This window comes from Palaemon carinicauda, chromosome 5 (assembly GCF_036898095.1).
Source record: "Palaemon carinicauda isolate YSFRI2023 chromosome 5, ASM3689809v2, whole genome shotgun sequence".
NCBI classification, from domain to species: Eukaryota; Metazoa; Arthropoda; class Malacostraca; order Decapoda; family Palaemonidae; genus Palaemon; species Palaemon carinicauda.
This window is the reverse complement of record NC_090729.1, coordinates 87,320,747-87,336,942: the sequence shown is the minus strand read 5'-3', so window position 1 is coordinate 87,336,942 and position 16,196 is coordinate 87,320,747. Positions and strand designations below refer to the sequence as shown.

Here is a 16,196-nt window from a genome sequence, read left to right as displayed (position 1 = left end):
CCCTTCCATAACTGAGGTTTAGATGGGGTTCCACACCCCACTTTATGTCATCATTCTCTGTATTTAAATTGCAAAGTATAATAGATTGTGTTTCTGATTTGGCACTTATGAGGGAACTGTTCTTTCCAAACCAAGATATATCTCCTGGTGTGATGATACCTACTTTCTCTTGAAAAAATTTACATACCTTAAAATAATCTCCTGTACTTCCTTTGGATTGAGCAATAAGCCACTTGGGTGGTTTCAGATTTCTCTGGGAGGGTACAACTACTTCTATACCTTTATAAATCCAATCTGCAGGTTTATATATATCTAGATCCTTAGGTACTCCATCGCAATGAGCAACCTTGATGTTAAAATTATTGATTTTAATACTCATAATATTACTGATTGCATTGAATGCTTCATCATGATTATCAAATAATATCCATGAATCCCATTTGTCACCTTCAAGCCTCATTCTAATTAATTTAATGTTCCCATAACATTGAAATGTTTCATACAAGACATCGTAATTAGTTTCTATTGGAATTTGGGTCACATGAAGGATTTTCAGTTTCCCTATGTTACACAAATTACTTCGTTTTTGAGCATCCGTAGAATGGTCCTTTAGAGTTTCCAAGTCGTCAACAGAGGGGTTGGTTTTTATGGAAGAAGCAAGACGGGTTATCCACATCTTATCAGCGTATGTCAGTCCTCCTATCCTATGTGGCCCAACACGAGGAGAGGTTTCAGCGGGGGCCAGCCTCTATTAGAGAGGGGCTGTCTCTCTTTAGGTGGGGCGTACACTGGTCAGTGGGGGTAGTTAGCCCCTCCCACCGACGACTCCCATGCCTGGCGTCACCCATACCCGCAAATATAGGCAACTTAAAACCAGATCACTGAAGCCTGACTCTTAACAGACTAAATCTGCTGCCAATGGGGTCTGCCAGAGGGTGATGGCGTCTAAATTTGTACAGGTCGAGAATGTATACCATCCATCCCACCTCATGCCAAATCCAGTCATACAAGCCAAAGTCATCAACAAGTTCAAGCCCAAGGGGAAAAGATGAGAGAATAAAAGAAGTAATCCAAAGAAAGGAGAGAAAGTGCTGACTAAATTAGTGGGTTCAACAATTGGGCACCAAGGTTTAGTGGGAAAGCATTTTTAACCGTTCATTAGAGCCCAGCTGCTAATCCCTAAGCCCCCCAACCTCGTCAAGGCTTCGGCATTTGGGGGGTATATATATATATATATATATATATATATATATATATATATATATATATATATATATATATATATATGAACTACAATTCACAACATTTACTTGTACTGCCTCAAAGTAATTCTTTCAAAGAAATTCGCCAGCTGTTAAAAAATTTCAATGTAAATGTTGCATTTAAGAGTAGCATTACAATAAAAACAGCCTTAATAAAGAATTCTCCTGACATTACAAAGGGATGTGTATATCATATTCTATGAAATCAATGTGAAAAATTCTACATTAGTTAAACTGGTAAAGCCCTAGAAAAGAAAGTTAAACAACAAAAGAAAAGTGTCAAATATGCTCAAGATAATGATGCACTCTTTGCCCATATTAGATATAGAATTCACACAATTAATTGGTCATGTGCAAAGAAATTGCTTCATTCAAATGACTTATTGGAAAGAAACCTCACAGAGTCAAGTTTCATAAAAGAAACCTTTGATAAAGATTTGAAAGCTATATATAAAAAACTTTGACCACTTAATGTGGAAGTGGATTAACCAGGGATAATTAAAGCTACTGTGAAATGAATATTTAGGCCTATGCTAGCATCCATTGATGGGTACAATTATTTCATAAAGTATATAAAATTGCTTGGCACTATATATTGTAATATTAGATATAAGTACTGATATGCACGTAATTGTATGCACATGTTAACAAGGTTATAAGTTACTCATGTGTATAAACATGTATATGTAAGTCTATATGTGTCTGTATACAGTATGTATACAGGCATGTGTACATGTATGCATATGTCTACAGTATGTATATATAAATGCATGTGTCTATATTTGAATACCTGTATGTGTATACGTATGTAATGTCTATGTATATTATTAAGGTCCCAGGTCTGGGCACCAAAATATATTATATTATATATTACAGCTGGCAAGTTACACAACCTCCCGAGTTCCAAACTCACTTGTTTAATTTTACATAAATCTGTTATACTTGAATAATACCCGAGCTCGGAGATAATTATTTAACTCCCAGACGTAAATATATAAAAACACTGAATATCTAAATGTCTCTTATGCACACTAAAAACAAACTGGGTAATTATTAAGAACTATCAAAAACAACCTCTTACTTCGGTTCTTAAACAGGGTAACGAAAGAGCTCTGCAAGAAATACTAGTGATCGAAATAATACACATTTTAATGAAAAAAAAATATATATATTCTATAAAAATTACAACACAAAGAATTTACATAAAAAAAATCACTCGAAATATCAAATCTGAACAAAAACTCAGACTAAGACAGGAAAATAATACTTATGAAAATTATACCATCACATGACTCGAAATATTAAATCTGAACAAAACCTTGGACTAAGACAAGAGAATATTACACTCTGAAAATTATATAATCACTTGTTTCACTGGAAATAAAATTTTGCACAAATATTTAATCTTGATAACTAATGAAAATAGGTAACCTTCAACATTATTAATTAAACTCTTATAAAAATTACACAAAGTAACTGATGAACTTGCGAGTATTTACCTCACAAGAAGTAATCGAACAGTTAACCCAAAATAAACACACTTCCCGTTTTCGCACAAACCTCACCAGGCCAGTTACAAAAAATTTATATAATATCGGCACTTACAAAAACACAATAGATTTGTAATCACCTTTAAAGTTTCTCTGACATTTGAACACGCTACATTCGATATATGTTGGTTAAAGACTTGTTCACTTTGGAGGAGATACACACTCGAGGTACTTTGAAAGAGAGGAATTTGGCTCTTTAACAGGACAGGCTGGTTCTCTTCTGCTGCAATGCACCAAGGGGGGTGCATATATATTGACTTAACTATTCTAGATCCTTCTAGGTCAGGGGGTCTATAAGCTTGGGGGCTTTACCTAACGGCGTAAGTTTGCCACCCACCTTCCTCCTGAAAATAATGAAAAAAAGGGATAAAAGACTAACTCTGGGTTTTTCAAGATTGATTGATTGATTTAATGTTTTCTGGTATCCTGACATCTTGGGTCATTGACGTGATATCATTTATCATTTCTAGGTAGTAGGTTGGCCAGGGCACCAGCCGCCCATTGAGATACTACCACTAGAGAGGTATTGGATCCTTTGACTGGTCAGACAGTAATGCATTGGATCCCTCTCTCTGGTCACGGCTTATTTTTTCTTTGCCTACACTTACACAGAATAGTTTGGCCTATTCTTTACATATTCTCGTCTTTCCTCATACACCTGACAACAATGAGATACTTAACACTTCTTCACCTAAGGGGTTAATTACTGTACTGCAATTTGTTCAGTGTACTTTCCTCTTGGTAAGGGTAGAAGAGACTCTTTAGTTGTGGTAAGCAGCTCTTCTAGGAGAAGGACACTCCAAAATTAAACCACTGTTCTCTTGTCTTAGGTAGTGGCATAGCCTCTGTACCATGGTCTTCCACTGTCTTGGGCAGGAGTTCTCTTGCTTGAGGCACACTATTCTATCTTATTTTTTTTTTTTTTTTTTTTTTCTTCCTCTTGTTTTTTTGAAATGGTGTGTTGGGCAGGCTTAATAGAAGGGCCATGGATGCCTGGTGGTTTATCAAGAGGTTGTCTTTTCCTTTTTCTGATTATTTTTCTTCTCAAAAACATCCTTACTGTCCTCCCTTCAGTTGAAGTGGCTATCCTGGAGGGTATTTAGCCTTGCATGGTGTATCGGCTCCTCCATGTTGACCAGTTTTTCCGACTTTTTACTATAGTCTATGAGTATCATCAATCACTTTGTTTATAATTCTGTACGTATTGTTTTTGTTATAATTCTTGTTAATCTAGTTTTTAAGTATGATGTCTCTTTTTTATTTCTATTAATTCTTATGCTGTCTGGAGACATTGAGCGAAATCTGGGACCAGTACGTCCTAAATTTCGTCAATGTCGTCTTCTGTATTGCAATATTCGTGGTCTTCATGCAAATATCCAAGACCTTAAAGTTGCGTCCAGACAGTATGATATTCTTTTGTGCTCAGAAACTTTGGTTTCTAATATGAGGCACTCATCTGAGCTCCTTATAACTGGTTTTAGGAAGCCAATAATGTTGAAACGTGGTGCCATCCCTAGGGCCAGGGGAATGGCGGTATATATTAGGACCGAGTACCCTGCTTCTCATAAGTCCTGCTATCAATGTGGATGTCATGAGATTCAGGTAATAAAAGTTTGTGGCAGGCATAACAACTTTTATTTGTGTTCGATCTACCGAAATCCAGACATAGATGATTCTATCTTCGATTGTCTTCTTACCATTATGGCTAAGATACAAGAAGATGATAGAAAGGCTTCTTTTGTCTTTGTTGGTGATTTTAATGGTCACCATAGGGAGTGGTTAAGTTCTATCTCTCCTACCGATCGCCATGGCTTAAGAGCTTTAGACTTTGCCTCTGAATCAGGCTGTGGGCAAATCATAAATGAAGCTACTCACTGGTCTGGTAATTGCTTGGACCTCGTATACACTGACTCCCCTGGCGTTATAACTAGAAAGGTTGGTTCTCCAGTCGGGACATCTGATCATGCCTTGATTTCATTATTAGTGAAGACTGAGCAGCCTGTCCCTGATATATCATATTCTTGTAAAATTTATATGAAATCCCAAGCAGACTGGAATGGGATTTTATATGATCTTTTGTGCTTGAATTGGTCGGAGTTATATAATAGTGTAGATCCTGTTGTCCCTTTGAATGAGAATCTAGTCAACATAATTGATAGGCGTATCCCTTCTCATGCTAAAGTACCGAGTGAAGGACAATCTGTGGTTCAATGATGATTGTAGACGTGCTTATTTGGAGAAACAAGAGGCCTATCATCTTTGGAAGGGTAACAGATCAGATTTGACCTGGAACAACTATACTCAGCTTCGAGCTTTTGCTCAGAGAGTTTATGCCTCAACTGAAAAGGAGTACAATTTAACCATAAAAGAAACACTTTCTGGTACAACTCAGGAACATAAATGGTGGTCTACCCTTAAATCTGCACTCTTTGGTGTAGATGCAACAGTTCCTCCTTTACTTAAACCAGATGGCTCAGTCACTCACTGTCTAAAGGAAAAGGCAACCCTTTTGGCTGATGTTTTTGACAGTAAACAGAGTAATGAAAAACTTGAACTTCCTCATTCCTGTTTTCCTGAGGCTAAACTAACTAGTTTAGCTTTTCAATCTCGTGAGATTAAAGCTCTGTTGGTGGACCTTGATGCTTATGGAGGTGTAGACCCAAATGGTATTTTTCCTTTGTTTTCTATAAAGACAGCAGATTTCTTAGCTCCAAAGTTATCTGTTATTTTGCGCAAGTTAGCAAGAAGAGGAGCTTTTAGCACTAGTTGGAGAATTGGTAATGTTACTCCTCTATGTAAATGTGTTTGTGGTAGCTCAAATCCCACTGATTACCGCCCAATTTCCATAACTCCCATATTATCTAAAGTTTTTGAACGTCTTCTGGCAAAACGTCTTAATAGGTTTGCTGAAGGTAATCATCTACTCCCTAGTTTGCAATTTGGTTTTCATAAAGGCCTTGGAGCATGTGATGCCCTTCTCACAATCTCCAATGCTGTACAGAAATCCCTTGATTGTGGTCGGGAAGCTCGTATGATTGGCCTTTATTTTAGTGGTGCCTTTGACTGTGTTAATCATGTGGCCCTTGTTTTCAAACTGAAACAGTTGGGAGTGGGTGGGTCGTTTCTTAACATTATTATTGATTTTTTAAGTAATAGATCTCAAAGAGTTGTTGTTGATGGGCACCATAGTGATTATAGGAATGTGATATCCGGTGTTCCACAGGGTAGTGTTCTTGGCCCATTACTTTTCATACTATATACACATGACATGTGGTTTGGCCTAGAAAACAAGCTTGTTGCATATGCAGATGATGCTACACTCTTTGCATCAATTCCATCCCCTGAATGTAGATCTAGGGTTGGTGAATCCTTTAATAGAGATTTAGCTAGAATTAGTGCATGGTGCAAATTATGGGGTATGAAGTTGAATCCTAACAAAACTCAAAGTATGATTGTAAGTAGGTCAAGGACGGTGGCTCCTCAACATCCGGATCTCAGTATTGATAATGTTTCTTTAAATATGTATGACTCTTTCAAAATTTTAGGTGTGATTCTCGACAGTAAATTTACTTTTGAGAAACATATAAGGTCTGTGTCTTCTTCAATTGCACAAAAAATAGGCTTATTGAGAAAGTCTTTCAAGATTTTCGGTGATCAATCTATTCTGAAGAAGTTTTAATTCTTTCATTCTATCTTGTTTTGAGTATTGTTCTCCTGTCTGGTCTTCAGCTGCTGATTCTCATCTTAATTTGTTGGACAGAAACTTACGGTCTATTAAATTTCTTATTCCTGATCTAGATATTAATCTCTGGCACTGTCGTTCAATTAGTTCATTATGCATGTTGCATAAGATTTTTCATAACTCTGACCATCCTTTACATTCAGATCTCCCTGGACAATTCTATCCTGTTCGTAATACTAGGCAGGCAGTTAATTCAAATAGCCAGGCCTTCTCCATCACGAGGCTCAATACTACGCAGTACTCTAGAAGTTTTATTGCAGCTGTTACCAAGTTGTGGAATGATCTTCCTAATCGGGTGGTTGAATCAGTAAAACTTCAAAAGTTCAAAGTTAGAGCAAATGCTTTTTTGTTGACCAGGCAGACATGAGTCTTTTTATAGTTCATTTATGACATATTTGTTTTTGATGTTGTTAATAGTTTATATATGACATGGCTGTTTTGACGTTGTTACTTATCTTAGAATGATTTATTGTTAATTTGTTCTCTTCATTTATTTATTTCCTTATTTCCTTTCCTCACAGGGCTATTTTTCCCTGTTGGACCCCTGGGCTTATAGCATCTTGCTTTTCCAACTAGGGTTGTAGCTTGGATAGTAATAATAATAATAATAATAATATATAAAAATAAAAGAATATCAAATTAAAACGATAAAAGTAAAGATGTCATTTTAAAGTTAGATAGTTTTCAGAAGACCTGCTTCTGAAACAAATCTAAAAATGCCGCTCATATAGTAGGAAACATCATGTCCAAGAATCTTGGCAAGGATGAACTTGCCATCCTCACCCCGATTCTTAAACAGATAATGAATGAATAATTTGAAGTTCTCTAGCATCCTCACATCAAAGGTCATTGAAGCCAATATCATTTATGAAAAATAAAGATTAAACGAATATTCATTTAAAACCAAAAAAGTAAATATGTTATAAAAGTTAAAAAGCATTAAGACCTGCTTCTGATATAAATTTAAAAATATCACTAGCATTTAACGACACATCATGTCCAAGGATCTTGGCAAGGATGAACCTGCCATCCTCATCCCGAGCCTCAAACAGATATTTATTTCTCTATGTGCCATAAGTGGGGCATTCAGTCAACAAATGAATCACTGTCATGGGCGTCAAACTGTTTTCGCAATATGGTTGGTGTTGGCCAGCAAGCAAAAACTCGTGTCATCCAAGTGTGACCAATGCTGAGGAGACAAAGAGTAGTCTACCAATATACTTCCAAGGGGATATAACAATCAAAATTTCTTTCATCTTATTTTCGGGTAAACTATCCCAATGCTTTTGCCAATTGTTATATATTAAGTTTTTAATTGCTGGTAAGATATCATTACAGATAATGGGACACCTTCTTGGTAGCCGCTCAGCTGCAGCACTCTTTGCCAGTGAATCTGCCTCTTCACTCCAGACACACCTAAGTGTGACGGATCCCAGCAAAATCAAACTGTTATACCTTTCAGGCCAATAATTGAAAACCACTCTAAAATCTTTAAAACTGAAGGGTTAATAGAATTAAAACCTTCTAAAGCTTGAAGGAAACTTCTTGAATCACTATAAATGGTAAAATTTCCCTTCTCTTTTAATGCTAGTGCAAAAAGGGTTACACTCAGCACACTACCCTGAGGAACTCCTTCTTCCTGGCATTTAACCTCCGATAGTGTTTCCCCCACTCTCACCTGAGAAACTCTATGTGAAAGAAATGACTGAATAAATAGTGTTAACTCTCCTCTTAATCCAAACTTATGGATTCTTTTAGGTATACGATATTTACATGTGGTACCATAATCCTTTTCAAGATAAAAAAAAGACTGTCACATGGTGCTGTTTGGAAGCAAAGGCTTCACAAATGGAGGACTCAAGTCATATCAGCACATCAATCATTGAGTGCATTTTTCTGAATCCACATTGAGTGGATGATAAAATACCCTTCTTTTCAAGGTACCACATCAGTCTTACATTAACCATCTTCTCCATGATTTTGCATAAAAAAGATGTTAATGCAATTGGCCTATAATATTCTGCTAAAAACTTGTCCTTACCGGGTTTTGAAACAGCTAAAATAATGGCTAGTTCCCAAACACTTGGATACCTATGATCATGCCATATTCTTATAAAAATGCTTAAAATAAATAATTTTGTAATAAAAGGTAGGTGTTTAATCATTGCATATGGAATTCCATAGGGTCCAGGGGCTGTATCGTTACACGGGGCAAGTGCAAAATCAAATTCTCTTTCAGTAAAAGAAGAATTGTATGACTCTTCCTTTCTTGTTGCTAAATTTAAAACTTTCTTTTCTTCAATGCTCCTATATTGGTGACCAGGAGCTGCTTCACAATTGTATGAAAAATTTGAAAAATGGTCAGCCAGAGCATTGCTAACTTCGGTTGCTCCAGTCATATACTGACCATTTACCCTTAACACTGGTGCTGGGCTTGGGGTGAATTTGCCTGCTATCTTTTTGACTTTCCTCCACACAGATGATGTTGATGTTCTACTGTTAATGGAGGAAACAAATGACATCCAAGACTGGCTCCTAGCTTCTTTCATGGCACGACAGAACTGTCCTGTACATTTCTTGTATATGAATGAATTCTCCTCCGTACGGCGCATGCGCAACCAAGTTAAAAGACTTTCTTGTGGCTCTGTGCAGGGCAGTTAGTTCTGATGACCACCAGGGGACTGGTCGTCATCTGAATATCCCTGTTGTTTTGGGAATGGAATTGACTCCTGCTGTGTGAAGAGTTCCATTACGTAAGTCTATGGCATAATCAACACTTTCAAACTGTTCTGCATTTCCTTCAATTTCATTTAGCTCCCGAAATCTATTCCAGTCCACCTTATCAAGATTCCATCGAGGCAATCTCTGCAAAGGTGGACCATTGTTGGTGTTTAAAATGATTGGTGTATGATCACTAGTATGCCAATCATCTAATGTTCTCCAATTAAAATCGAGAAAACAGTTAGAGCTTGCAACTGATAGGTCAATGCAGGACAAGGTACCTGTCCGAACATGAAAGTGTGTGGACTATCCTGTATTAAGGAGTCCGACATCTTCATTCTCCAAAATTGATGATATAATATTACTCCTTGCATTTGCCAAAACATCACCCCATAAAGGATGTCTACTATTAAGATCTCCTAGTAAGAGAAAAGGTTGTGGGAGTTGTTTAACCACCTCTACTATATTATCATATGAGATGTTATCATTTGGAGGCAAGTAAAGAGAACAGATTGTGTATTTTCCCCCTATATCAATCTGTACAACCACTGCCTGCAGAGGGGTACAGATAGACAAAGATATTTAGGGAACATCTCAACAAACGCATATAAGACTTCCCCCATGGCTCCCTGCTCATTGATCATATGGTGTCCTATAACTATCATACTCTCGGGGACAAGGAGTATATGCATCAAGCTTGCTTTCTTGTAGACAAACAGTTATAGAGAAGTGCTCATGCATGAGGAGCTTAATTTGTTCATATTTCACCCTTAAACCATGGCTATTCCATTGCAGAATGGAATAAAAAACTATGGTTTATTTTTTGGAAGACACCTTGGATGAAGTCTTCCCATTGGCAATATTTGATCTGACAATATTTCCTGGTGGTATATCTAGAGAGGATCTTGATATGGTGGGTTTTGTGTTCCTCTTTTATTTTTTTGTCTTTTTAATCTAATTGTTGAGGAGGATGGTGGACCTCAACTTGAATTTCTGATTTGTTCAATTTACCTTCCAGTTGATCAGAATCATCAGCAGACAAGATATCATATTTATTTGAAGTCGTGACTTTAATGTTTCTTATGGCAGGAGGCGAGACAGATGGAGGTCTCCCTCTTTATCGATCAGAAGATTGTGATCTGTCAGGTTTTTGCACCTTCCCCACAACAAGTTCACCAGGTAAATTGGTTTTAAGTGGAACCTCCATCAAATCAGGCAAGGACACGGCCTGAGAGAGGTTTCTACTATTGTTTAAAATCGGAGTAGTTGGCTTTTGAATAACTTTCAGATCTTTAAATATGTTTTGATTTTTCTACAATTTCTGGATATATATTTGGATGGCGCTTTCAAACTCTTTAACAACTTTCATTTGTTTCTTTATCTTAGAAGTGGAGATATAATTTTGGTCCGTGTGCTTTGGCAAGTTTTTCTTCAGAACCATTGAAAAAGGTTGCCCTGGTCTTATCTGCTTTTTAAGAGCTCTTTTATGACCCTCTTTAAAAGTAATCCTTTCCATGGTCCTAATGGCCTGAATTTCTTTTTCAAAAATAAACTTAACACAGCTTTTAGATGTAGCTGGGTGTGCTTCCCCACAATGTATGCAATTTGGATTTTCTAAGCATATTCCATGGCTATTTTTTCCACAGTTGGCACAAACAGCTGGATTATTATTCAGTTTTTCCTTGCATTTCTGGCTTAAATGGCCATACATTTGGCGATGATAACATCCCAATGGTGAAGGGATATATGGTATGACCTTCAAAGATAACCATCCAGCTTTTATAACATTTGGTAATCTGCATTGATCAAATGTTATAATCAAAGTAGCAAGAGGAATACGTTGTTCTCCATCTCTCTTTCTCATTCTGACTACTTTTACTACTCCTTGACTTTTCAGTTCATCCTCAATTTCTTTCCCCTCTATGTCCAGCAATTCTGGAGCATATATCACACAGTTTTTCCTTGCATTTCTGTCTTAAATGGCCATACATTTGGCAATGATAACATTGCAATGGTGAAGGGATATATGGTATGAGCTTCAAAGATAACCAACCAGCTTTTATAACATTTGGTAATCTGCATTGATCAAATGTTATAATCAAAGTAGAAAGAGGAATACGTTGTTCTCCATCTCTCTTTCTCATTCTGACTACTTTTACTACTCCTTGACTTTTCAGTTCATCCTCAATTTCTTTTTCCTCTATGTCCAGCAATTCTGGAGCATATATCACACCTCTACTCTGGTTGAAAGTAGGGTGCGAAACACATTTTACACTATGACCATCCAATGTTGTAAGTGTTTTTAACCTTTCACCTTGTAATGGGGATAGTGTCTCTATCAAGAGACTTCCATTTCCCTGGGGTAGAATTTTTGGCTGCCCTCCACATAAAGTGACTATTTCCCTGTTAGCTTTAAGAACATTTACACGCTCATTTCTTTCATTTTGAAATTCTAAGATAACAAATTTTTCATAATTCACTACTTCATAGTGACCAGGTAATACTTCTACTTTTCTATATTTTTTCTGTACTGTCATCATTTCTCTCTCTCTCTCTCTCTCTCTCTTCTTGTCTAGTGTTTTCTTATCATTCTTCATACGACGTGAGTAAGGTTTTAATGTTACGATATTAGAACCCGAGTTGGAGCTATCTGTACCAAGGTCCATGTTTGTATTTTCCAGGTCGTCAACAGAGGGGTTCGTTTTTTTTAAAAGAGCAAGCCGGGTTATCCACCTCTTATCAGAGGATGTCAGTCCTCCTATCCCAAGTGGCCCAACACAAGAAGAGGCTTCAGCAGGGACCAGTCCTCTATTAGAAAGGGACTGCCTCTCCTAAGGTGGGCGTACACTGGTCAGTAGGGGTGGTTAGCCCCTCCCACCGGAGACTCTGATGCCTGGCATCACCCATTGCCCGCAAATATGGGTGGCTTAAAACCAGATCACTAGAGCCAGACTCTTAACAGACTTGGTCTCCACCCAATGGGGTCTGCCAGAGGGTGATGGCGTCTAAATTAGTACAGGTTGAGATGGAATGCCGTCCATCCCACACTGTGCCAAATCCAAAGAAGCAGCCAAAGCATAATCAAACAAGCCAAAGTCGTCAACAAGTTCAAGCTCAAAAGGAAGAGATGGGATAATAAAAGAAATAACCAAAAGTAAAAGAGAAAGTGTTGCCTGATTTAGTTGGATCAACAGTTTGGCACCGAGGTCCAGTGGGAAAGTAGTTCCCACTGTTCATTAGAGCCCCGTTGCTAATCCCTAAGGGCCCCAACCTCATCAAGGCTTCAGCATCTGGGGGGCTATTTTTTGGAACTAATCAAGGTTCTTTTATAAAAGATTCGACATATGCGAAAGGTTTTTCAATATACCTAAGCATATTGGGAATATGTCTAGAAAATTGCTGACCACAAATTTCAGCTGAATTATAGGTAACGGGTTTATAAGATATATTGATTCTGTTTAAAACAAATACCTTACTTCCCTGGTTATTCTTAAAACTAAAGACTTCTGACTCAAATATGATATATAATCATACAGTTATCTAGTTAAACATCTAAAAACACTGACTTACTTTTACATTGTATTTATCAGCAAGAGCCAAAATAGGAAGGACAGTTGCATGCGAGACTCTCAAACGGCCTGTGTAAAGGTACCTTAGGAAGAGTTCAAATACTGTTACACATTCTGAGGCTTCCTGAAGAGCTATTCTCTGTTCCCTGCTTTCATTCCAACGGGGATTCATTAACATAACCTATAAAAATCAAAACCAAATATTTCAATTCATGAACATGACTACAAAAAGGATATAAATAATTTTGCGGTATATAATTGGTTTTCATCCTGTATGCAAATTTACCTAACTATAATTGTTCTGTTAAAGAAAAAAAAATATCTATTTGATAACAAGAAAAGACTTTACCAAAATGATAAGGAACAATAGACAATTCCACAGAAAGTACACCAGGAAATTAATATTTCATATATCTCACCTGGAAGACATCAGAAGAGGCACAAAGAATGAGACGATGGGCAGGAAACTCTCGATCACCAACAACAAGAACAATATCACTCATCAATCGCTCTGCATACAAGCTGGCTATCTTCTCCAAAACACTTCCAGAATTGTCAATCTGAAATTATTAATGTATGAATGAATGATTTGAAGTTCTCTGGAATCCAGACATCGAAGGTCATTGACGCCAATATCGTTTATTATATATAAAGATTAAAAAAATATTTAATTAAAACAAGACAAGTAAATGTTATGAAAGTTAATTAGCATTAAGAAGACCTGCTTCTGATATAAATTTGAAAATGCCACTAGAATTGTACAACACAAAATGTCCAAGGACCTTGGCAAAGATGAACCAGCCATCCTCACCCCGTGCCTCAAAAGAATCTATTTCTTTCTGTGCCTCACTGTCAAGGGTAACAAACAGTTGTCGCAATAAGGTTGGTGTTGGCCAGCCAGCAGAAACTTGTGTAATCCGTTTGTGACAAATGCAAAGAAATCAAAGAGTAGTCTCCCATTTTCAGGGCAACCAATTATACTTCCGATGGTATATAACAATCGCAATTTCTCTCGTCTTATTTTCGGTTAAACTATCCCAATGTTGTTACCAACAGTTATAAATAGAATTCTAAATTGCTGGTAAAACATCATTACAAAAAATGGGATACCTTCTTGGTAGCAATTCGGCTCCAGCACTCTTTGCCAGGAACAGAGCAAAATGGAACTGTTATACCTTTTAGGCCAATGATTAAAAGCCACTCTAAAATCTTTAAAACTAAAGGGTTACTAGAATTAAAACATTCTAAAGCTTGAATGACATTTCTTGAATCCCTATAAATGGTGAGATTGCCCTCCAATTTTTACGTTATTTTCTCAATAGCTATTAGTATGCCATATAATTCAGCAGTAAATAGTGGAAGATATTGGAGGAAGTGCACCTCTAAAGTTAAAAGAATTAGTATATACTACAAATCCAACGGCTGCATCAGATTTGGAGCCATCTTTATAAATAAAAAGTTGATTCCCTATGTTCTTCAACATGTTCCATAAAATCAGACCAAGCTCTAATTCAGCCATGTTTTTTTAACACCATTAAAATATTTACCAAAAGATATCTCTGGTAATTTCCACGAAGGGGTTGATGATATATTACATGGAAGCACCTTACCTCTAATTATATCAAGACTATTTAATAATTGTTTTAACCGAAAGCTATGAGGTTCAGAAGATTTTGGGTGCAACTTAAAGTATGTTGAGTGCGTTACAAGGCATGCAGTCTGAAAGGCTAAAGAGTTAGGGAGTCTTTGTAACCTAAACAAATACCAAATAATGGAAGACATTCAGTGATGGTATATAGGTAACTCTCCCAGCATCAACAAGGAGAATTGGGATAGGTGACGTTCTAAATGCTTCTGTGGACAATCAAATACCAGCATCATGTATTGTATCTAATATCTTTAATGACTGATTGATTGATTGATTTAAAGTTCTCTGGCAGCATGATATCAAAAGTCATTAATGCCAATATCGTTTATTATAAACAAGGATTAAAAGAATATTCAATTGAAATCAGAAAAGTAAATATAGAAGTTAAATAGTATTCAGAAGACCTGCTTCTGATATAAATTTAGAAATGCCACTAGCATTATACGACACTTGCATTATACGACACTTTATGTCCAATGATCTTGGCAAGGATGAACCTGCCATCATCACCACGAGCCTCAAACAGATATCTATTTCTTTCTGTGCTATAAAAGGGACATTCGGTCAACAAATGCCTCACTGTCAAGGGTATCAAACAATTGTCACAATACGGTGGTGTTAGCCAGCCTGCAGAAACTCATGTGTCATCCGAGTGTGACTAATGCAGAGATGACAAAAAGTAGTCTCCCATTTTCGGGGCATCCTATTATATATTCAAGGTGATATAACAATCAAAATTTCTCTCATCTTATTTTCGGTTAAAGTATCCCAATGCTGTAGCCAATTATTATAAATCAAATTCTTAATTGCTGGTAAAAAAATCATTGCAAAGAATGGGATACCTTAATGGTAGCAACTCGGCTGCAGCACTCTTTGCCAGTGAATCTGCCTCTTCATTTCCAGACACACCTACATGTGCTGGAACCCAGAAAAATCGAACTGTTATGCCTTTCAGGCTAGTAATTAAAAGTCACTCTAAAATCTATAAAACTAAAGGGTTACTAGGATTTAAACGTTCTAAAGCTTGAAGGACACTTCTTGAATCACTATGAACGGTAAAATTGCCCTCTTTAAACGCTATTTTCTCAATAGCGGTTAGTATGCCAAATAATATGGAAGATATTGGAGGAAGTGCACCTCTACAGTTAAAAGAACTACTATATACTCCAAATCCAATGCCAGCATCAGATTTGAAGCCATCGGTATATATAAAAGTTGATTCCCTATCTTCTTCAACATGTTCCATAAAAAGAGACCTAGCTTCTAAATCAATCACGTTTTTTTTTTTCTTTTTTTTTTTTTTTTAAACCAATAGAATATTTACAAACAAATATCTTGGTAATTTCCAGAGATGGGTTGACGATATCGTAAGTGGAAGCACCTTACTTCTAATTAAGACTGTTTATAATTGTTTCACCCAAAAGACATAAGGTTGAGGAGATTATGGGTGCAACTAGAAGCATGTTGAGTTCCTTACAAGGCTTGCAGCCTGAAAGTCAAAAAAGTAGGGAGTCTTTGCAACCTAAACCAATACTGAATAACAGAAGATATTCGGCAATGGTCTAAAGGTAACTCTCCAGCATCAACAAGGAGACTTGGGATAGGTGAGGTTCTAAACACTCTCGTGGACAATCTAATACCAGCATGATGTATTGAATTTAATATCTTTATTCTGCATGGGGTGGCTGAGGAGTATATTTCAAA

The 16,196-nt window shown here is 36.8% G+C and overlaps 1 protein-coding gene across 10 annotated transcripts in view; it reads right to left on the bottom strand.

The window, feature by feature from the left end:
- Tango10 (transport and golgi organization 10) overlaps window positions 1-16,196 on the bottom strand; it is a 1,007,732-nt gene that overhangs the window by 563,596 nt on the left and 427,940 nt on the right. For all 10 annotated transcript variants that reach the window (XM_068373850.1, XM_068373851.1, XM_068373846.1 and 7 more), the window contains 2 exons: window positions 13,264-13,404; window positions 12,846-13,025 (listed from right to left, as the gene is read on the bottom strand). In XM_068373850.1, the coding sequence (XP_068229951.1) occupies window positions 12,846-13,025; window positions 13,264-13,404 (321 nt within the window). The remainder of the gene's footprint in view (window positions 1-12,845; window positions 13,026-13,263; window positions 13,405-16,196) is intronic.